The sequence below is a fragment of the Erpetoichthys calabaricus genome, chromosome 8, assembly GCF_900747795.2.
Source record: "Erpetoichthys calabaricus chromosome 8, fErpCal1.3, whole genome shotgun sequence".
In the NCBI taxonomy this organism is placed as follows: Eukaryota; Metazoa; Chordata; class Cladistia; order Polypteriformes; family Polypteridae; genus Erpetoichthys; species Erpetoichthys calabaricus.
Window position 1 is genome coordinate 101857778 of NC_041401.2, and position 23339 is coordinate 101881116.

Here is a 23339-nt window from a genome sequence, read left to right on the forward strand (position 1 = left end):
TGACGCACCTTTACTCCAGGCACTAACTGACAAATGCTTTTCATAGTAATTTTTGGCTTCTCTGTGTTCATCTCATTTGAATACTAAGTTTTAATGGATGTTGTTTCTAGGGCTGGGTCTTACTTTTTAATGCGGCTTCTCTTTTATTGATTTTTGAGTCACCAGTGCTTAATGGAAGATCCAAACAAATTGATATACGAGGGACGTTCAAAAAGTTTTCCGCACTTTTTTTTAACTCTGTTTGTTAAGAATTTCAAAAACAAATTCCACCACTTTACAACATAGTCACCTTCGTTTGCAATGCAATTTTCCCAGCATTGTACCAACTTTTTAATGCCTAATTACTACTCCCGCCATCACCGTTTGCAACAAAAATATAAAAGTGCGGAAACTTTTTGAATGTCCCTCGTATTTTATACTCCTTCTGTAATTTCCATTGTTATTACTTTACCTCCCCTAAAATGTTTCTTAGTCTTTATCTTCATATATTTATTTTGGATTAACTATGGGGTCAGTTCCTTAAACAGACTGATTTTTTTGTTTAGGCAATATTATAGTTATTTTAGTGGTTCAGAAGATGTGAGTAGTTTTAAGGCAACTATTTGGCCAACTTGTTTTAAAAGATACCCGAGGAAAGACGTCTGAATACTTATGCAACAAGCACATTTTTTACTTTTAAGATATATGCTGACAAAGAGGTCATTTTGTCTTTCAATTTTTTTCCATTTTAAGTAAAAAAAAACAAACTAAATCATAAAAACAAAACTAAAAAAAGACAAACAGACATTGGATTGGATGTATTTCTGGCAGAGTAAGACAAAGGCTGACCTGGTAGTTCTTTGTTTCTGACTTGGAGTTTTGTTTTTCAGATTTTATATTTTCGTTATAAGTGCTCTGACCACAGTACGTTCTTTTACTACTCCTTTGCTTTACAATTTACCATTTTAAAAGCCTGATATTTTTCTGTTTCTTAAAATCAATTCAGACAAGATTTTTTTTCTTCCTTTGGGTTTCTCACTCATTATGATGATTGGTATCTCAAACTTGTGTAGAATCAGTGCCTTTTTGAGTTATGCTTTAAATTAAACATAGCTGTTCTAATTTTTGTAGGCTGGGTCTTACTTTGGTTCAAAATTATGTCCTCTTGACATAGATGGTGATAGTTTCACAGACTACCTCCTTGTTGGAGCACCTTTCTTTCACATACATGGTGAAGAAGGAAAAGTTTATGTGTACAAGTTGCAAGATGAGGTAAGGTTGTAGAAATTTTAATGACTTAATCTTTCTGCATTGTACTATATTTCTGAAAAAGTGTTAAATGTTACATGAGAACAAGAGAAATGTTTATACTACAAAACACAAGATGAAAAATATGTCTATTTGGAGAATAGTGTCCTGAGATAATTGTTACACTGCAGCCATTGCTACTTCCTCTTTAAAATTTCCTGTGGTTTCATTTCTTATCAGTATGTGTCTGCAACTTACATCCTGCAGCACAGTCACTGCTGTTTTCTGGGGGCCACATGGCTGTTACTCATCTGTGGTACGCCACACGATGGGCAACACTAGACTTAAAGGCAATACACAGTTTTTGAAACAATTTGTTTTAGAGCTTTCTGGAGTACAGTATCTAGACAGTGGCTCAAAATCTAAGTTCTGGTGGCCCCTGCAAATGCTGAATGTCATTCCTACTGATTTATTTTCAGAGGGCCATTCTTGTCTTTAAACTACATTGCTTTTGTCTCCTCATCTCTGCTTTTCAGTTTGACAAACACTGACACCTTGTAAGAAATGCAGCATGCTATGTGGTGTTGTCCCATGTTTGAGGAAGGCATTGAAACTGTATGAATTAAGATGTTGTTTGTCTTAGCTTTTATATTGTAGGAGTCGGTTTATTCCATTTCTGTGTAATGGTGTCCTTCTTTAAATCAGGGGTTCTCAACGTCGGTCCTGGGGACTCCCTGTGGCTGCAGGTTTTTGTTCCAACCAGCTTCTGTTTTTAATTGGAATCCTGGATTAATTAAGTGAACTGTTATTTCCCAGATTCTATGTTTTGGAAACAATATAGAAAACTAAGTTTGATAAAATAAAAAAATAAATAAAATGTACTAAGCAGTTATATGGGAATAATGTTTTTTTTTTCTTTTAAACAATATTTTCATCTTGATGTTCATTCTGTTTTTCCAAGTTTCTAACTGTTTAATTAATCCATTGTTTTCTAACTAGTGGGTCTGAGACTAAAGTAGTCGCATCCTTTCATGATTCAGTGCTGTTTGCCTGGGTGTCTGCTCTGCTCATTTTTAATTGTCATTATTAAGATACAATGAAGGGAGCAAACTGCACAGAGAAAGGGCAAAATATGATGAAATAAACAAAAGAGTTAAGCATTTAAATCTATAGCAAAATGTCTTATAAATGTAAAAATCATACCTCTATGCTTTCTTATTGTAGAATAAGAGAAGAGAAAAAAAAGATTAGCTAATTAATTGACATCAGAGTTATCAGTTGTCACTGATTATGAACCTGGTTGAAGTAAAAACCTGAAGTCTCAGGACTGACTTTGAGAACCCGTGCTTTAAATAATTGAAAATATTTGTTTATTCATTGATTCATTTTAATATCCTCTTACTAAAATAGAGTGTAAAAGAAGTTGGAAGCATCCTAAACATGGAAACTACAAGGTTAGCAACAAAAGTGTCAAGGCAGCAATGCTGACAACTGTTCAAAATGGACTTTAATTTAATTAATAGTAATAAATAGAAGCTTCAGTACAAAAGATAGGGTCTCTAAATAAAAACTGTCCTATTTGAGTTGCATTTATACATGTACGCACATCATCTTGCAACTGCTTTAAAAAAGACTTAAAAAAATAAAATCCTAGCAAGATCCTTTGAGTTATAAAAATCTCCTTAACATAAATTCGGTTTTCCTAGATGAAGGGTGATCAATGTCGGTCCTGGAGGGCCGCAGTGGCTGCAGGTTTTTGTCCCAACCCAGTTGCTTAATTAGAAAAAGAATCCTTGCCAATAACAGGCCATATTTAAGTTTATGCCATGTTAGTGTTTTAACTCTGCAATGTCAGATCATTCTAAAATAAGATTTCCTTCCTAGTGATATCCTTATAAGTTTTGAAACCTAAAATAAATGAGTAATTTTCAGTTCTTCTCTTTCTGTTTTATTAAACCAAATAGTGCACAATGAACAGGTGAAAATGGAGACAACCTAAATGGAGAACTGCTGGTTTCTTTGTCATTTGTATCTTATTACGAATAAGGAGCAATTAAAAGCAGTGGCTGAAGCTGTTTAAAACTAAAATAAGCAATTAAGGATTCAAAATCTTAACAAGCGAGACAACTAAAATGAAGCAGAATAAAGTCTCTTGAGCAATAAGTGCTTCATCAGCAATGAATGATTTTTCATGAAGCAGTTGGGTTGGAACAAAAACCCGCAGTCACTGCAGCCCTCCAGAACCGACGTTGCTTGCACTTGATTTAAAGGGTCTGAGTTTTTAATAGCAAATCAATTAAATGAAGTTGATCAGCAGCAAAAACTAGTCACTATCTAAGAAAATGGCTAGAATGAAAACCTGTAGCCACTGTGACCTTCCAGGATTGGAGTATGGCTAACCTGCTCTAGACTGTTAAAAGCAAAGACAAACAGAAAGAAATATGTTCCGGTTATTCAGAGCTAAGTTACTGGTATGACTTGATTACAATGAATTTCGGCAGCTACCCAAGGATGACATTACTGAGAGGCACTGTTATAGAGGAAGACATAACATCGGAAGACTAAACTCGTTTTAAAAGAAATATAATTGAATAATAATTGGATCAACAGATGTAATTCCACTTTCCAGCTAAAGTGATATATAGTGCATAAGGTAGCTTGATCACCCATCTTTGCAAATCAATTAAGTATTCACTTAATATTTGCAACACATTTACTGAAATTGTGGAGAAGCAAATAGTCCATTACATTAAGGGATCAGAGGCTGTGATTGTCATTCAGATAACTAAGGGCTGATCAGGTTTCTCCTTCAATTTTTTAAAAGAAAGTCAATGCCCTGGAAGCATATACTCAATACTAATAACTATTAGTACCACCTATAGTGAGAAAGTCAGTATGCAATACAACTAAAATACAAAAATGAGGATTTCTATATTGTATTTTATCCATGACCACAAAGTCATGGCTAAACTCATACCTGCCTTGCTTTTGCTATTAACTGTATTTTTAATGCTATAAGGACAGCACCTTGTCTTTGCCACACATGTCTCTCCCTTTACATTTCACAAGCTTTGTCTTTTTCTCCTTCTCCAATTTTGTTCTCCATGCCCATGCTGAGAAACCGCCATTAATGAAGGATGAAGCATTTTTAAGAAGTCATCTTAAAAGTCCTTGTCTCCATGAACTGTTTCCTCCCCAGTAGCTCCTTCAGACAGCGCATCCCTGACCATTGAGCCACTTAAGGGGCTACAGCCATTGTATTGGTACAATCCACAAGTCAGCACATCATGGATCAACCATATCTTAGTGACCATATAAAACAGAAACAATGGACACACCTTGGTGTTAAATTTGTCATCTCTTTTTCACAGAATACCACATAACAATGATCCATTCTTTATCCTATTATTCCAGTTCAGGGTCACTATGGCTGAACCCTATCCCCTCAGCTTTAAGCACACAACAAGCTGAAACCCTGAAGAGAGTGAATCTGTAAAATACATCAGCATTATTAAAGTAAAAATGGTTTTCTATCACTTTGTTTGCTACATATTTGGAAATAAATGTAACTTTTATGTTTTTTGTAGAATTTATTTGAAAAAGTAATGGAGCTGCAGGGAAGTTCAGGATTCGCTTTTGCACGGTTTGGATTTGCCATTGCAAATGTGGGAGATATTGATGGCAACAATTTCAATGATATTGCAATTGGAGCCCCCCTTGAATCCTCAAATGCTGGATGTGTTTACATTTATAATGGATATAAACATGGACTTAGGCAGCATTATTCTCAGGTTGGTATATGTTGGTTGTTTTCTTCAAACATTTATTCATCTAAATATAAAGATTTTCATCAACTTTTCCAATAACATCAACAGCATTTAAAGGTCCTTGATGTTTCCACTCTTCAGTGACTTCTAGTCCATATATGAGTAAATGATAGAACACTCCTTGAGACATCCAGATCTTTTCCTGTGCATTTAGTTTGAATGTCACAAGAAGGTGGAGATATCTGTGACAATGTCAAAAAGAACATTTTTAAGTGAACTCCAATATTAACTGGAAGCCAGGGTAGATATTTAAGAATAGAAGTTATTATTGGGTGAACTGAGCCATTGTGAAGTTAGCCTTTTTCATTAAAAACCATCAGGACATCATTAATTATTTACAGAATTACGATAAAGCCCACTGAATTAACTTATTTTTTAATTTAAAAACAAATAATTTTTCTTCATTTAAAGTGTATCATTTGTAATAATTGGTAAATACAGCTGAACATCACTCACCTTTCACTATAGAAGCGTGATATCCTCTTTCAAATTATCTTAGTATTTTTGCATTGGAGGCATATATACAATTACTGTGCAAACCTCAGCTCATTATTGGTAGTTTTCCTTGTTGCAATTTATTCCAGTTATATTTTCTTCTAAACTACATAGCCATTAATATGCGGACACCCCTCCAAATTATTAAGTTCAGGTGATTCAGCTGTACCCATTGGTAGCCAGTGCAGAAAGTCTAGGACATAGCCATACAATCTTCATTGACAAACACCGGCAGTGGAATGGGTCATACTGAAGAGCTCAGTGATTTTAAACATGATACTGTCATAGAATGGCACCTTTGAAACAAGTCAACATGTGAAATTTCTTTTCTGTTAGATCTGCCCGGGCCAACTATAGTGCTGTTATGGAGTAGTGGAAGCGTCTAGGACTGACAACAGCTGAAACACACAGAGCAATGCCACCTAGTCCTCACTCACACAAGCTTAAGATCACTATGCACAATGTGAAACGTCAACTGGATTTGTGTAAGACATGGCCATAGTTGGATTTAGGAGTATTGCAAATGTGGTCTCTGAAGTGATCAATGACACTTCACTATCTGTGAGTCTGATGGACAAATCTGGGTTTGGTAAATTGGGGAACACCTCCTTCTGGACTGTACAGAACCTACTGTAAACATTGGTGGAGGAAGGGTAATGGCCTGGGGCTATTTATCTGGGTTTGGGTTAAACCCCTTGGTTCCTATGACAGGTACTGTTAACGCTTCAAACGACAAAGACATTTCAGACAATTGTAAGCTTCCATCTTTGTCGAGACAGTTTGGAAAGGGCTGTTTCTGTTCCAGCATGACTATGCACAAAACCAGGTCTATAAAGATGTGGTTTGATGAGTTGTATGTGAAGGAACTCAAGTGGCCTGCAGAGAACTCCTATTTAACACCTTTGGAATGAATTGGAATGTCAACTGTGAGTTGTGAGGCCTTCTCATCCAACATCAGTACCAAACCTCACAAATATTTTTTTGGCTGAATGGGCACAAATTTCCACACACTCCACAATCTTGTGGAAAGGATTCACAGAACAATGGAGTCTGTTATAGATGCAAAAGGGGACCATCTACATATTAATGGCCATGGTTTTGGAATGTCCTACAAGCTCTTATAGGTATGATGGTCAGGTGTCCACAAACTTTAGACCATGTAGTGTATCACTGAGGATAACTGCCCAGCAATGTTTATCAGTTGCTACTTTTAATGCTCTACTGCATAAATTCTATTATTTTTTCTCTTTCTGGTAAGCTGTTTACATTATATATTTTCCTGGACTTTATCATGCTGATGTTTTTCTTATCTTGCTGGTTTGAATTGTAATTTGTTTGCCTTTTAAAACACAGGGTCAGCTGCAGTGTACCTGAGATAGTACCGCACTCGCTGTGCATCAACAACAGATTATGCAGTACAGTATTAAGAGGAGATGACCTTCAATTCTAAGTGCTGTGGTTGCGAACAAAAGAACAAGATCAATTCACAGCTAGTCTTGTTGTTTTTTCTGTTTCTGCTTAGTTTGCTCTGCTGGCCATCTGAGTGCCTCTCAAATTAAAGGGACAGAGCACACGGAACAAGTACATCTCATGTAAAAATAATTGCAATCATTAAGCTACATTAGATTGAAAAGAATGTCGCTGTTGTTATTGTAAATGTTATTCACACTGAGTGTCTGAAAAGACCATGAAATCTATAGAAAGCATGTAGAAAGTAATAATGACAAAGGGTAAACGTTAGCAGAATCGCATGTGAAGCATAATTGTCTCTCTGCAGCTCATCGACGGATGATGGGCTATCATCAGGGAGACCTGTGTGCATGTCCTTGAGTCTTAGACAATATTATTTAACTGTAGCTGCAACAGGATTTTAGGATGTTAATTTCACCCAAACCAAAATAATACACACACACCCCACCTTAACACAAGACTGATTTGTCAGAATGACCTCAGATTTCATCTACTGTCACTAACTTGACCAGCAGATTATGCCCTAGATATTTCACTCCTACCTAAAAGTAGCTGTTTTCTAGCTAGAGCTATGAATTTTCTAACTTCTTTCCCTTTATCAATAGCACCAGTGTTTTTCTGTTTCAACAGTATGTTGTGGTCTTCCATGCAATACACGTTCATGGTTACTCATACACAATATCGCAGCCCCATGATCTAATGTACAAAGGACCACTGGCTTAAGTTTCTGAGGTAGACCACTCCCCAGTTTGTTTTCTTTTTATACAGTATGTGATGTTCATAGAATGTAAATACATGCGTGTGACACCCTGGAACCTGTGGGGGTCTTAATTTGGTAATGCTATAACTCATATTATCAATTACATAGATAATACAGAATAGTTAATACCTTTTCATTTATTATGCACCCAGCTTTTCTCAAAAACTGAATTAATCTAAAAATCACCAAAGCATACAAAATTCTTAGTCAGAGACAGGACAATATTCATAAAGAATGCCTCATCACAGTGCAAAATTCACAGTAGCGCAAAGGTACTATATAATACACATTGTGAGAGATCTCATATTATATTTGGAGAACAATTACAAAGATTCTCCTACGACACTCCAAAGGAATACAGCATGGAGGAAACTGGCAGAATTTTTAAATGTGCAATGTCCAAACCGGTGGCCAAACACTAAGATGTTTGAAGACTAAGATTGTACTGAAAATTATAAAGGTTAAGCGTATGTTGGTCCATATTTTTTTATTACTTATGTTACGCAACATAAATATTTCCATGCATTGCTTGTTGTTTACTGTGGCATTGAGTGAAATTTATTTGATTCAGTATCTATTCTTCTGTCCAAATATAAATATAAATATGGTTTCAATATGTTAATGGAATATTTGCACCTTTTCACATCTTAACAAAGGATACGGTGGCATGAAACAAATGTCAAGGCAAATGGCAGATGCTGTAAATTGCAAATTAATAAATGTAACATTAAAATACCAAAAAACAGTAAAATAACAAAATGAATAAATGAACTGTTCAAAAATGTAAAAAGTCACATACTGCAGGATATGTATTAAATGCATATAGCATCTTCTGAGAACAGTACTGGTGCTATAATGGCTTAAGTTGAGGTTTTCTCTATTGTTAAAAAAGTTTGTACTGTTTTTAATTTCTTAAGTACTGCTTATATTCTTGTGTTTTATATGGTTTGAATAAACTCTACCTTTGTTTTAGAAAATTGAGGCAGCTAAAATTGATAGAGGACTTCAATATTTTGGACAGTCAATTGATGGAGGTACAGATCTTACAGGAGACAACCAAGATGATATCACTGTGGGAAGTCTGGGAACAGTTGTTGTATTAAGGTACAGTTTCAGTTAAAAAAAATTAAAGTGAACCAGTTTTTTTCCTATAAATTCATATTACATGACTTACTCCTATATGTTTTTGTGGAACCAAATTTATTAGGAAAAATAACATTTTACGGGATATTTAAACTATTATCTTCTTTATAAACATATTGGTTCTGCAACACCAGAAAAACAAATACTTAAAAATAAGGTTGAATTCAGGAAACCTGTAATACAAGAATGTTCTTATTCTTTTAAAAGTCAGAGTTGACTAACTTTACTGTAATTTAGCCCTGTATAAAAGTGGGCAATAGCACTGGAGTGGACTGATGCCCGTCAAAGTTTAGTTTCTACCAAGTGTTGCTTGAATAGGCAGCTGAACTTTGTGTCAGCTAAAACTGCATTGTGTATAGTCAATAAATGTATGGATTCATTATTTAGCCTTATTGTGTATAGAAAGAAAGAAAGAAAGAAAGAAAGAAAGAAAGAAAGAAAGAAAGAAAAGTTTATATTTAACATTATTACAGATAGATAGATAGATAGATAGATAGATAGATAGATAGATAGATAGATAGATAGATAGATAGACACCATGGTCTGAAAACACCAGAGTCACCAAAATGGAAGAAAATTAAAAAGAAAAAAATTATGACTTGGCAGTTATAGTCACAATGAAGCAATATGCAGGTGTATTGCTGCTGGTATAAAGGAGTCTCACTTAGTATCTATAATGGAAATTTTACTTTATATTTAATACCTTACACAGTCCAGTAGCTTCTGCTTCAATTCCAACAAAAATTAGCAAAGAGGAACAGAAATATCTCCAAAGGCTAGATGCATTGATTTGAGTACACATTGGGTCTGTTAATTGTGTACATGGTACTTTTTTTTGAATATGGCACATTTTAATATAACTGGCATATGAAAAAGTTTCATTTACTATGTAGTTTTTGGTTTATTATTAGCCATTTTATCCTTGGAAAAGGCAATAGGTTCTGTGAATATAAATGAAAGATATTTACGCATTCAAAATGTGTGCATTAACGATTACTAGATAATTTCCTATGTTAGACTTTACATAGATGTGCAAAAAACATGGTTAAAGATTATTCATATTATGCATTAATATTCAATTTACAATAATACATTTTATTTATATTACATATAATATACACAATGTTATCTCTAGGTGTGTGACATTAAAATAATTGTACATTAAAATTTAACAGATAGAATTACTAAATAAGTAACTATTATAAATCACATTAAGCACATTAAAAACAGCCAGTGATGGCAAAGCACATACAGACTGTGGCAGTTTGTTCGATAGGCATAGAAGGCACAGACCAATGCAGCAGAGGCTCAATCATCCATTGCAGACAGCTTTATCCATGGGATAACCTCATAATAGAAGAAGCGCAGTGCAGAGAGTCAGCAGAAGTAGGTAAAGTAAGTAGGTCCCAAAAATATGTGGGTGCAGTGGCAGAAAGACACTAATAAATGAATTGCAGAATCAAATATTGGATCTGCTCATTAACCGGCAATCCATGTAGAGAAGAATGCACACTGGTTACATGGAAATACTTTCATGTATTAGTAAGTAACTGTTGGATGTACTGTGAGTTTTGGATGGTCTTTTAGGGGGAGACCAAACAGCAGAGAGCTGCAGTGGTCCAAATGGGATGATATAAAAGCATTGGCCAGCTTCTCAGCATCTTGCATTGACTGGGATGATCTAAGATTGTATATATTCCTGAGGTGAAAGAAAGAGAGGCAATATGGTTATGGAAAGTAAAAGTGGAGTCAAACTTAAAACCTACATTTGTGCCATCTTTTTTAAATTAAAGACAGCTATTGCTTTTCTTGTAGGTCCCTACCTGTCTTCAGAATAACACCAGAGAATAAATGCAGTGGCATAACCATTAGAAAGGAAATGCAAAATGACAAGACACCATCTGAACTTAAAATATGCCCCTGTTTTGTCAACACAATCAACTGGAGGCTCATGGGTAAACAAATCTTAACCTACTAAGAATTACCAGTTTGTATTGTTTATGCTTTTATTATAATTGTTACAGCATGACAAACTAACCATGCCCTGAATAACATATGAATATGCAGCTGTGTGGAACTACTTCTAATAAACTGCTTTAGTCATTGCAAAATGAAATGGGGTACTCTGTGTTTAACACTGATGACTGTAGAGTGGGAGCTTAAAGTGCCGCAATCCACTAACCTTTGATTGAATAGTGGGGGTGTTCCCCTTGGAAATTCGAGCATCACGATATTATGACTTTCGATTGAACAGCAGGGAGGTGGAGGTAGTGTTGGACATGAGTGGCGCGAGATGGTACACTGGAGTACACCAAACACTTTTTTCCTCTTTATCTTTTTCCCCTTTTATGTGGGATCGATGTTCTTGATCAACTTTTTCCACACAACTCAGTCCTTCACCAAACACTGTTGGTATGCAAATGCTAAAAATTGAAAAGTGTTGGCCCAAGCCCTGGTACAAACAATACTGTGTTTAGATATTAAGACTATTGAAAAGGCATTGGCAAAACTGCAAACTCATCTATTTTAAAACAGAAACATTTTGTGTGACATCATCTACTACAGATTAGTTTAATATTTAAATTCTGCCTTGACAGCGGTTACATCCTGTTGTATATTTTGCATATTTTCCTGTTTTTCACCTCCAATTTCCTTTTACTGATGGCAAACAGATCCCCAATAAAAGTTCATGAAACACCAGCAAACTGAAGTAGGGTAGGAAGTTGCTGTCATGGGCTGCCTTTGCATCACCAAATTGGTTCTGCTTTAAAAAGTCTTTCCAGCTATTTGAGCATAGAACAGAAAAGAACCAGTGTATAATAACTGCATTCCTCCTGATGCTTTAAGTCATATCAGATAAGTTAAATGATCTTTCTAACTTTCAAAGTAACAAATGCAAGCAAGGAAACAAAATGTTATCTAGATCTAAATGAAGTACCCAGTGCTGAATAAGCCATTACGCCCAGAGTATATTAATAGCTACTCAGTGTTTACTTTACACTAAGCAAACCTCAAATCTGCATTATCTGCAAAATTATGATTCACTATTTCATTGACACTATAATTTATCATTAAAGTGCCACATTCACCTGATATCCGTAATGGCCAGTGGCTGTAATAAAATTTGCCTTTCAATTCTGCTATTCCCTAAGATTTGTCATAACTGAATAGCTTTGCAAACCCCTTTTCATGAAAATGATTACAGCTACACATAATGAAAAAAGAAGAAATTACAAAAGGGTTTTGTTTATTTATTTGCAAATTGTTACTGTGTGTGAATGTGGTGTGTGTGTGTGTGTGTGAATGAGAGGGGTCCTTGTTATGCACTAGAGTCCTGTAGAGATCTGTTTTCAGTCATTTTCCCAGTCCTGGTGGGTTCCTCCACAGCCCTGGAATGTATTTAGAAAGTCCTAGAATGTATCTATTGAACGCAGTCCATTGAGGGCTACAGTGCCAGCCCAGTCCTCGACAGCACTTCAGTATCACACCATACGTACATTTTCTAACTTGTGTGTTTGTTTAGATGAGGACAGCCTTGTCATTGATTACACTGTGGAGTTGGACACTGAAAAAGAGCAGAAGCGAGTCATAATCAGAGAGGGTAAACCACGAACCCGAACATTTACAATTACAAAAGATACAGAGTGTACAGAAGAGCTGTTTCTGCACTTTGTGGTAAGTAAATCTCTCTCAATATAAAAATCCAACGTTTGTCAATCTGTCTGTCTGTCTGTCTGCTTTTCACGAGAGAACTACTTAACGGATTTGAATTGGGTATTTTTCTATAATTTGCTTGAACATTCTGGTTGATTTTGCGACCTCTTCTCTCATCGCGGTAAGTAGATAGATAGATAGATAGATAGATAGATAGATACTTTATTAATTCCAATGAGAAATTCACAAGTATCAAGTATCATAGTTCACTTGCAGTACCGATTTATTTGTGTGAATCCGAGAGAGATGCAGTGGGCCGAGGGGAGGGGGGCGGGGCTCTCCTCACTCACATGCCACCCTCAGGGCGTATCTTACATCCACTTAGCTAGCGAACGAGAAAACTACTTAACAGATTTAGATCGGGCTTTTTTCTAGAATTTGCTTGATCATTCCAGTTGATTTTGCAACTTCTCTTTTCTCGCTAAGTATCATAGTTCACTTGCAGGAGCGATATATCTGCGCTAATCCGAGACAAAGGTTGCGGGCCAAGGGGATGGGGAAGCGTGACGTCAAGAGTAGGGAGCCTGGCAGGGTCCTCCTAGCTGTTATGTTTCACTTCTATGCGGGCGAAGCCTCAGGGGACGGCTAGTTTCAATACAATTTTGAATCATTAAGCATAATGGAGTAACAATTTGAGTAGACTTATATGTTTTTGCATTTACAAAGAAAACAAGGATTGTCAAAAGATATGCAGCTATTTCAAAGGTCTGATTGAAAATATTTTTATCTGAAAATTAATGCATATTCTGTGCATTTACGTTTAAAGAACTTGCTGACTAATGAAGTTTTTTTCTACTGCTCATAAAAGAATAAATTTTTTTTTTTTCAGAGCTGCCATGATGACTGCTTCTCAGATGTTATGATCAAGTTTAATTTTTCTCTTCATGACAAGGAGAATGTTTCACGTGGCATCCTTGATTCATTTACTGATCAGGAAGTTTTTTTTAAGGTAAACTAACCTTTTTAACCACCATTGCTAGTTAATTATTCAACATAGTTTGTTACAGTAAAATCTAGGTAATACTAAATAGTTTTAAACTGTTTTATGATTATGTAAAAGTGTAAGTTCGAAAGGGAAAAATATATTGAAGTCAGTGTTTTTAAAAGTATTACACATAATAGTAAAAAAAATATGCATACAGTATTTCCTCACTATACTTTCAATGTATTTTTGCTATGTTTATCACTTAGATATTTATGAAGTGGAATGCTTTCTTTTTTGATTAATTGGCTAGTTGGTTTCAAAGTAACAACCTTATTGTTATTCTGTTCAAATTTAGTATATAGTAAGGACAATCCATGACTAGCACAAAAATCCAATATTGAATCACCACTTGAATTCAGATCAGGCAGGCCATTCAGTCCCATCATGCCTCCAGCAGATATCTCCCTCATTTCACACTGGAGCATTGGACTCTCTTAGTTGGACTAGACATAGTCAGTAGTACCTTTAAGAGCATCAACTTCATTGTCTGTAAATAGTAAAACTTTCATATCATGTCTACCAAAAAACTATCAAAGATGATGTGAGGAGCTCAGCGATAAAGAGGACCTTGGATTAGAACCACTGCTTCTGTAGATCAAGAGGAACCAGTGTAAGTGCAATTAGGGTGTCAATTGGACACGTCCCTTGGTGTGTCTCAACTGTTTTTGGAGTATCTGGGCATTCCCCAAGAAGTGCTGGTGGTAGTTATGTTTTAACCCAATCCTTACCATTAAAACTGAAATGAAAATGATGATAATAATGATGAACTCTATAGGCATCAAACTGAAAATACATCACTATAAAAAAACACTGTAGTAAGAATCAGAGGTTTTATTCTCAAAGCCATTTATATTCAATTCACGGTTGCACTAAGATCTAGAGCCTATTCCAGCAGCCATACCACATGCACTTCAGAAGAGGTCATCTACCTGAAGCTAAGCATGTTTGGGCCTGGGTTTGGATGTGAGATCGTCTAGGAAAATGTTGAGTTGATGCTGAAAGTGGTGTTGGTGAGGCGAGTCAGGGGTGCTTACGCTGTGATCTGAGTGTGGATCCCAAAGCGCCAGTGCAGTGATGTGGACACTGTGATACAAAAATGGCTCCATCCTTTGCATGAGACATAAAACCAAGGTCCAGTCTGAATTGCCCACCATGGCCTAGTTATTCTGGCCCCCCATTCATTCTAATGGCTTTCTTTCTCACCACTTCACCACCTAATAGTTCATGTGTGGTGAGCATACTGGTACAAAAATGGCTTAGTAGTGGGTGAAGTGATTCTTCACTCGCTATGAAAACCACTTTGAATAGTAAGAAAAAGTGCTATATAAATGTAAAGAGTAATTATTAGGCTCAAGGCAGGAAAATGCCCCAAACAGGGTGCCAGTCTATCCTACACTCAGCCTAACTTAAACTGAATGTGCTTTTGGGAGCTTCTTAAGGAAAACCCACGCAGATACAATGAGAAGATGTAAACTCCGGACAGTGACCAGGCACATACTGCATGTCTATGCACTGTGCAGTATATCTACTGGAAATTCATCCATCCATCCATTATCCAAGCCGCTATATCCTAACTACAGTGTCACGGGGGTCTGCTGGAGCCAATCCAAGCCAACACAGGGCGCAAGGCAGGAAACAAACCCTGGGCAGGGTGCCAGCCCACCAAAGTCTACTAGAAATGTTTTTCCTAAAATAAATAGCAGTTCATGAAGACCACTTCTTACAAGATTTCTCCATACTGTGGAAAGCTGTACTTGGATTCTAGTTGTTTCTTTTGATTTAGAACTGATAGCAGTGTTGGAGTTGTTCTGATTTTGAATGGACATCCGTTTGATGTATTTATCTTTTGTTGCCATCAGTTTTCTGTGGTCAACCGCTGCATTTCTAGTCTTCAGCTTTGCCTGATTCCTTGTACTTTTTCATTAGATCTTGGGAATCACATGTTGAAATTACTCTCTGCTGTGAAATAACTGCTTGGAAGAGACCTTGCAAATGCAGGATGGCCACCTTGTGTCTTCTTGCTACACTCCATATTAACGTACTGTAATATTTGACAATTTGCAGCTAAAACTTTCACATCTGACACACTTGTAACTTTTATTTTGTTTGTCTGTTACCCAGTTTGATTCCTTCTGGACCCATTTTGGTTTCATTGAATCTTCTTCCTAGCTGTTGTCCCACTTTCGTTCAGGGTCAGCTATCGAACAAGACAATCACCACTTGCTCTGGTCAAGGTCATCCTCAAGGGTGACGTTGACTTGCCTCATATCCTCTCTGATTCGGTCAAGCCAGCATTTTTTTTGGTCTTCTTCGTGGTCACTTGCCCTGTGGGCTCAGGCATAGAGCTGTCTTGGTCCACTGAGCTGTTGTCACTTTGGATGACATGGTGAAATCATTGGTGCCGTGCATTACCCAGCTTCTCATCAATTGTTGCCACGCGAATGACATCTTCATTCATCACTTAAACATATCTGGTTAGGCCGAGTGCCCATCATAGCATTCGCATCTGCATGATGTGCAACATTTGCTCATGCTTGGTGGAGGCTGGCCAGCATTCGGCCCCATACATGGCTAGTGGGTGGACAACCACTTTGTAGATCTTCCCCTTGAGATAGTTTGGGATCTTGTGGTCACAGAGGACACCAGTGACCTGGAGCCACTTCAGCCATGTTGCGTTGACTTGAGCTTGGGCATCTGGGAGGTTGTCACCATCTGTACAAATGAACGATCCTAGGTATTTAAATTCAATGACCTGCTTGAGCTCTTGCCCATCGACTTGGATGGTTCTGTCTGTCTACGCGTCACACTCCATATATTCCGGTTTCTTGATATTCAATCAGAGGCCATATACTCCGAGTTGTGTTTTCCATCACTGTGTAAGATCTTCTAAGGCCTGCCAGGGTTCCTCTGTAAGCACAACATCATCGGTATAAAGGATTATCCATGGATGCAGCAGGTTGAAAAGCATGGGTGAAGGTGCCGCTCCCTGGTAGACTTTCACATTCATGGTGAAGGGCAGAGAGATGCTGGTGTCTAAAGCAGTTGTATCCACTTGACGTAAGCTTCTGGTACATCATGAATTCTGAGGACTTGCCATATGAGGTCTAGGGGTACTTTGTCGAAAACCTTCTCCAGGTCTATGAAGGCCATGTGGAACTGCATATTCTTTTCCTAGTGTCTTTCTATCAGGAGCCAGAGGGCATGTATGCTGTCTATCAAGAATTTGCACTGATTTGTTGAGATTGCCACAATGTTCCGTAATCTTCTATCCAGCACTCGTTCAAAAATCTTCATGGTATCACAAAGTAAACACACCTTTGCCTTTCCATATTGGAATTGTACTGCTGGTGGACCAGACTCGGGGCCTTGCTTTCAGTTGAAGAGTGTTGCCAGCAGATTGGCACCACTACTGACGAGTAACTTTCAGACCTCTGCTGGTATATCATCTGGTCCCATGGTATTCCTGTTCTTCATCTTCCTGACTGCCTGTTCAACTTCCTTGGTGGTTATCTGGAAAACTGGGCCTTCAATCAGGTCATCTTCTGGGATGGGCATATGCAGGAACTCTTTGTTGGAGATCTTTGATTCCAGTGCTGTAAGATATCAGTTGGGTCCCATTGGATTCTCTGGAATTCCACCTTGATATTCTTAACTTGTCCGATATCTTGAATTAATCAGTGACGTGGGTTGGCAAGGTAGAATAATTTATTGGAACGTTTGGGCTCATCAAGCTGGGTGTACAGTTTTTCGTAATGTTTGGTCTTTGCCATGGCCACTGCCCACTTTGCTGCTGATTTGAGCATCGTTGTTGATCGTCATTGGACTGAGATTTGTGCCATTTCTTGAGCACCATTTTCTTTTCGTTGATCGAAACTTATACTTCTTTTCCCCATCACCAGGCTTGTTTGTTGTTGAATCACCTACCTGGCTTTGTTTTCCCCAGTGTCTGGGTGGTCACTTCTTGGATCTGATCAACGATTTCTGACCAAAGGCCTTCTATGTGTTGGTCGGGCTGTATCTCGAGGGTTCCAAGTGTGTCAGTGAACTGGTCTTTTGCCTCCAGTAAATTTCCTCACTTGATGCGTTCTGCTCCAGTCTTTCAAATTCTTGTGGATCAATTGAGTTTAATCCTTAAGTTGAGCACAAGGAGGAGGAGCCATGGGGCAATTCTCTCCGATGGAATTACCTTTGGGACCAATACCAGCTTGAGGTCATGCCACCACACAATGCAATAGTCAATTTAAGTGGAGCGCCCGCAGCTATTGTACATCAGCAAGTGTGACATTCGCTTTTTGTAGAAAGTATTGGTGGTGATGAGGTCATAGTAGTCTAGTATCTGGTATCCCTCAAGAGCTGTGTTGTAAAAAATTATTTTTTCCCTGCACAAAGCCGATGTCTTAAACATTATACCAAATTTATAGTTTGTTAGAATAAAATCTGTGGTGGGGGGGGGGGGAGGGGGGGGTTATAAAATGAGTTTTAAAGAACTCACACTAAGTAAACTTCTGACTTCACCTGTCAATCAGCTTCTAGTTCTTAATAGTAAAAGTTGCTTGTTTTAATAGTTATTACTTTATAGTTCCTAGTATTAATAATGCTGCAAAAGTTTACACAGACTAAGAGATTTATTTTTGAGTTGTTGTGTCGATAGATTCAAATTTTGCTGCAGACAGACAATGCATAGACATCACAAGGAAAGTGTCAGAATTTGTTCAAGATGCCAAAAATGCGTAAATCCATTGAAAACCTAAAGTCAAAATGTGGACACTTTCAGATTATTTTCTCTGTATGCAAGAAATATAAAAATATGATTCCTCTGTTAAAAGAAGAACAATTCTTTCACTTTCAATATTTAGTTCTTTCTGTTCAAATTCATTGAGGATGTTTTTCAGTTCTTGGAGTTGCATTTCAACTGTATATATTCATTTGGCTTTGGCCTTCAAAATGCCCAGTTATTAGTGAACTATCTGGGAAGCTTTCTTTCCTTATAGTGTAACCTGGAGAGCAAAACTTTGTCAAACATTAAAATTAGAAGAGTACATTAACATATCACATGTTATGTAAATAAGTATAAAGAATGAGAAATATAGCTCTTCTTAAAAAAAGTGTAACTCCCATTCTGTGTTCTGTTCACATCAAAGGATAAAAATGCAGTTACACGGTCCTTCATCACCGGAAGCTGTTGCCAGTTGTCGCAGAGTCTCAGCTACTAATACTACCTGTTTATAGTGATTTTTTAAATCTGAATATAAATGTACATTTTTTTTCTTTCAACAGTTTTACTTAATTAATAATAGTAATATTAAATGTATTCATTTTGATGTTTAATAACACAGTATGCTAGTGTGAAATGTGTTATACATTATATAGTTTTTGGCATGTAGTGAAAAAAATAAAATAAAGTATCCCTTGAACACAGGCATGAGGAGATGGAGAGAACATTTCAACCCTGCACAGATAGTGACCAGATTGCAATTCACATTTACAGCAGATTACAGTTAATAGTGCCAGTTAATTATTATTTGATTTTTGTAAATTCCGGTGTAACTTGTAAGCTGCAATTAAGCGTTTTATTAAATTTATTTGTGAATCAATGAATTACTGCAAAATTTTGTCACTTTCATTTCTTGCTTAAATGTATTTAATTTGTATTTCAATAAAACTAAAGATTGAAGTGTTTCGTTGCTAGATTCCATTTAAAAAGGACTGTGGAGATGACCACGTTTGTACTCCTGAAATTGACTTGACACCAGCTCAGTCAAAGTAAGTAACTTAAATTTTGGTATTTAAAACACTGCAAACAAAATAGATCCATGCATACAAAAACTTAAACAGTTGAATTATTTACTGTTAAAAACAGGAGTCTTTAGACATTTAGAAAGTTAAGAAGCATTAAACTGCTGTAGGGTAAATGTAGTGCATCTTAATACAGTTATGATACCATAAACTGGTGTTCTTGTTTTCTTCATAAAGTACCTTGTATTCCTTGTTGTGAAATTTACTGTATAATTTAAAGCTTAAACAATTGACTGAGGAAGTCACTTGGATGAGTGAAGTAACGTATCTCCCTGGAAAATAACTATGTCCAGATGAACTGAATCAACTTTCTAGAATAAACAACTGCCACTGTAAATGGCGCATTACTGGTTAAATTGTTGTGCCTTTAATTGTCCTTAATATGATTTCTGCTAAATACATCTCTAGATTTATCTAACATTTTTCAAAAGGAATATTGTTATAAATAAACACACCTGCAAACAGCAATGAATGGTGACCAAGGGAGTAAAGTTAGGAAATTAATTTGAATGGTATTCAAACTGTTCATTGGTTACATAAATGGAACACTACATATTAATAAAGTTTAATACAATTAGTTGGCATTTGTACACTGCTTGTTTTCTATACATTAATGTATTGAATAACAGAGTAACATGCTTTAAACAATGTTGACCAATTTCATTTTGAATGGTTAAAACTTTTTATTAAAGCAAGAGTGCAGATCTCATTATTGTCTTACCATAGTTATATTATAAATATTTGTAGGTACATATGCATAATAAATGTATTCTTAAACCCACTTAATGCAATTCAGGTTCAGGAGGGCCCGAGTCTTTCACTGCAACACAGGATTAAAGAAGGAAACCAAACATGAAAGAGCAGATTGGACTGGTGTGCAACAGCTATTTAAATTAAGCTATACATCTTTGTGAATCAGGGCAGAAAAACCCAAGCAGACACAGGAGAAACATGCAAACTTCACACAATCAGCAATCCAATACTGCATTTAAACTGTGAATCTTAGAGGCAGTAGTGTTAACCACTACACCATCGAATCACCCTGTTGAAATACTGTGGCATAGATTTCCGGTTGATTTGGCTTGTGGCGGCATCTTCACTTCCATGTTCTCGTATGCCACCACAACATATTAATGTACAGATAAATATAAATGTGTCTACAACTAGACACATCAAAATTGTAAAAAAATTAATGCAGAATCATCATCATCAAATGTCTTCAGTCATTACTTTTGCAAAACATCTACAAACATGACTGTAAAAAGCTTTTTACATACAAAAAATGTTTTGCTTTGTATTACTGATCCTGAACTTTGTTATTTTTATTTATTTTGTTCACAAACTAATCTGCTTTTTTTAACAGAAGTTTTGAAATTATAATTGGAGAAATGAAGGAGCTAACTGCAAACTTCAGTTTGATCAATAGAGGAGAAGATTCTTACATGACAACAATGAACCTATCATATCCTAACATCCTAACTTTTAAGAGCCTGTCCGAATCACAGGTAATTTTGATATTAAAGATGATGATTAGTTTTGTGCCCTTTTGTGACTGCAGTACACTGTTACTTTATGAAGAATTCCACTCCACTTTTCGGTTCATTTTATGTGCGCTTCATACATGGAGGAAGCATATGGACAAAGTTGACTTGGAGGTTTCCAACAGAAAAACACATTTTCATAATTTCTGAAAGATATGTGCCAGTTTATCTGTGGTAGAAATTTTGTGAGTATTGTAACTCAAGAATGAATAGTCACCGATTTTTACAACACTTTGTGGGCAATATACAGCACACTCACAGGTTTTTAAGGCTTAATAGGTTCTTGGTAAATTAAGTTTCAAGTTTTCAAAATTCAAAGTTTTTAAAACTGATACTAACAACATCTAAACCACTGCTCAGAAGTGCACAACATTTGGCATACGCATTTAGAATTTTGAAAGAAAAAAATTTCTGAATTTTGAGTTCAGTCCAAAGTACAATCTTTGAACTTCTATAATTTAGAATTTTTAAAAGCATTTGTCACAGCAGCAAAACTAAAATGACAAAAAAAAATTAAATAAGTTTTATACGTTTATTACATTTTCTGTATGTCAGTTTACACTTTGGGGTTTGTACTTCACACGGTCAGTTTATGAGCTGTGATTGTTAGCTCCTTGACAATCCCAGCAGGATGACAAAAGCTGTGGAATTCTACTGCTTCTCCTTTAATTTGTAACATCTTAAATTAAATAAAAGGAGAATACAAAATTCACATCCTTACTCATTCATTAATTGATTGTTCAAATTAGATTACAAAAAAACTTAAGGTAAAATATTTATTTTGTTAGTTACATAAAAATAATTTAATTTTTAAAACAGATTTGCCTTTAAAGCACAATAAAATGGGAAACTAAACCATCAGGGGTATTGTGTCTTGCGTATATTTTTGTAACATGTACTGTACACATATCATGCACTGACCATATTAGATTTTTTATAAAGACATACACCTTTCATTTTTAGAATCGCTCTTCCTTCTTAAAAACTGGCATGATAACCATTTGAAACTAAAATATAATTTCTTGAGGATCAGAAAATGTATGTATTGACCACAGTTTAAACGTTTTCATAAGTCAGTAATGGAGAGGTGACCCGTTCTGTTAAATGTCTACAGTGCCTGCTTGTATGCCCTACAACCAACTACTGTGATGCTTAGATACCTGTACACTTCTTGTACAGAATGAGCAAACGTCACTGGGCTCCCATTGGAAATAGTCTATTGGTTAGTTATAGTGAGGATACAACATTTATGGTTCTAGTAACTGTTTAAAGAAGCTCATTTGGGCAAGCAGACAAGCATCTACTGATTGGGAAAATAGATGCTATTTTTAAGAACCACATTGGACCATATGAAATACATTTTTGCAGAAACTCTTTTGAATTTTTTCTTGTGCAATCACAAATATACAATGCTTCGACCTAACATATGCAACTGTACAATTTTGTTTGAGCTCCTCTGTTTTCTAAACTTTCACAGCAAATCACATTTACCACTAAAAATATTCAGACCTCAATGGTGAACAGCCTTTTTTTCAAAGCATGCATCCAAATCAGTACAAGTGCTTGTCTTAGCATTGTGAAGTCAACTCTGCCACACACCAAATTTTTACTTTTTCTTCCCAAGTGTCATTTGAACATTTTGCTGTTTGTTTACATAAAAGACTAATCTAGACATGGGGAGATGCAATCCACCAGCAGCATATGTCAGTTTAATGTGGATGAGAAGTCAGGGAGCAGGCAACTCCGTTAGCCAAGAATGAAAGGTGTCATTGGCAACCAAAGAAAAACCAAGTACAAGCGGGGCCTTCCTCACTCACTCACCAGCCTCTATTCGAGTTGATCTATGTCTCACCACATGTTGGAGTGCACCTTGCCTCCATTTAGCTAGCGATACCTGTTTGTTCAACAGACATTATCACCTACAGGTTGTTAAGGAGTAACGTTTGACATTTTTGAGAGAGAGATCAGAGCTACTTGTGTTTAACAGGGTATCTGCTGATTACCAGAGATACCACGGCCATGTGCTTTTCTCCCCACGTGGGGAACGCTCTCCTGTCAGAGCTGAATACGATCAGATATAGTGCCAAAGTCTATTGATTTTTAAAGTTTGTCCTGTTTCATCATAAGGTGAAGTTGTTTTTAGCTGAACATTAAATGAAAAGATACAGGTTCACTACAATGACAAGATTAATCAAATTTAAACCTAAATGAAAAAAATGGTCATGTGATGACAAATTAGTTAATGTGACCCTTATCTGTGTTTAATTATTATTAACTCATTAAAATTGTTCAGATGAAAATGAAACCTCTCAGTAGGCAGATCAAAGAGACTGAATACAGTCCTATTACTTCTGCCTAAAATCTTGGCAAATTTGTTACAA

At 36.3% G+C, this 23339-nt stretch overlaps 1 protein-coding gene across 1 annotated transcript in view; it reads left to right on the top strand.

Moving 5' to 3' along the window:
* itgae.2 (integrin, alpha E, tandem duplicate 2) overlaps positions 1–23339 on the top strand; it is a 120785-nt gene that overhangs the window by 70242 nt on the left and 27204 nt on the right. The window contains exons 15-22 of the mRNA XM_028807184.2: positions 1111–1251; positions 4815–5018; positions 8753–8883; positions 10738–10877; positions 12446–12597; positions 13466–13585; positions 19311–19384; positions 20781–20922. Coding sequence (XP_028663017.2) covers positions 1111–1251; positions 4815–5018; positions 8753–8883; positions 10738–10877; positions 12446–12597; positions 13466–13585; positions 19311–19384; positions 20781–20922 — 1104 coding nt within the window. The remainder of the gene's footprint in view (positions 1–1110; positions 1252–4814; positions 5019–8752; positions 8884–10737; positions 10878–12445; positions 12598–13465; positions 13586–19310; positions 19385–20780; positions 20923–23339) is intronic.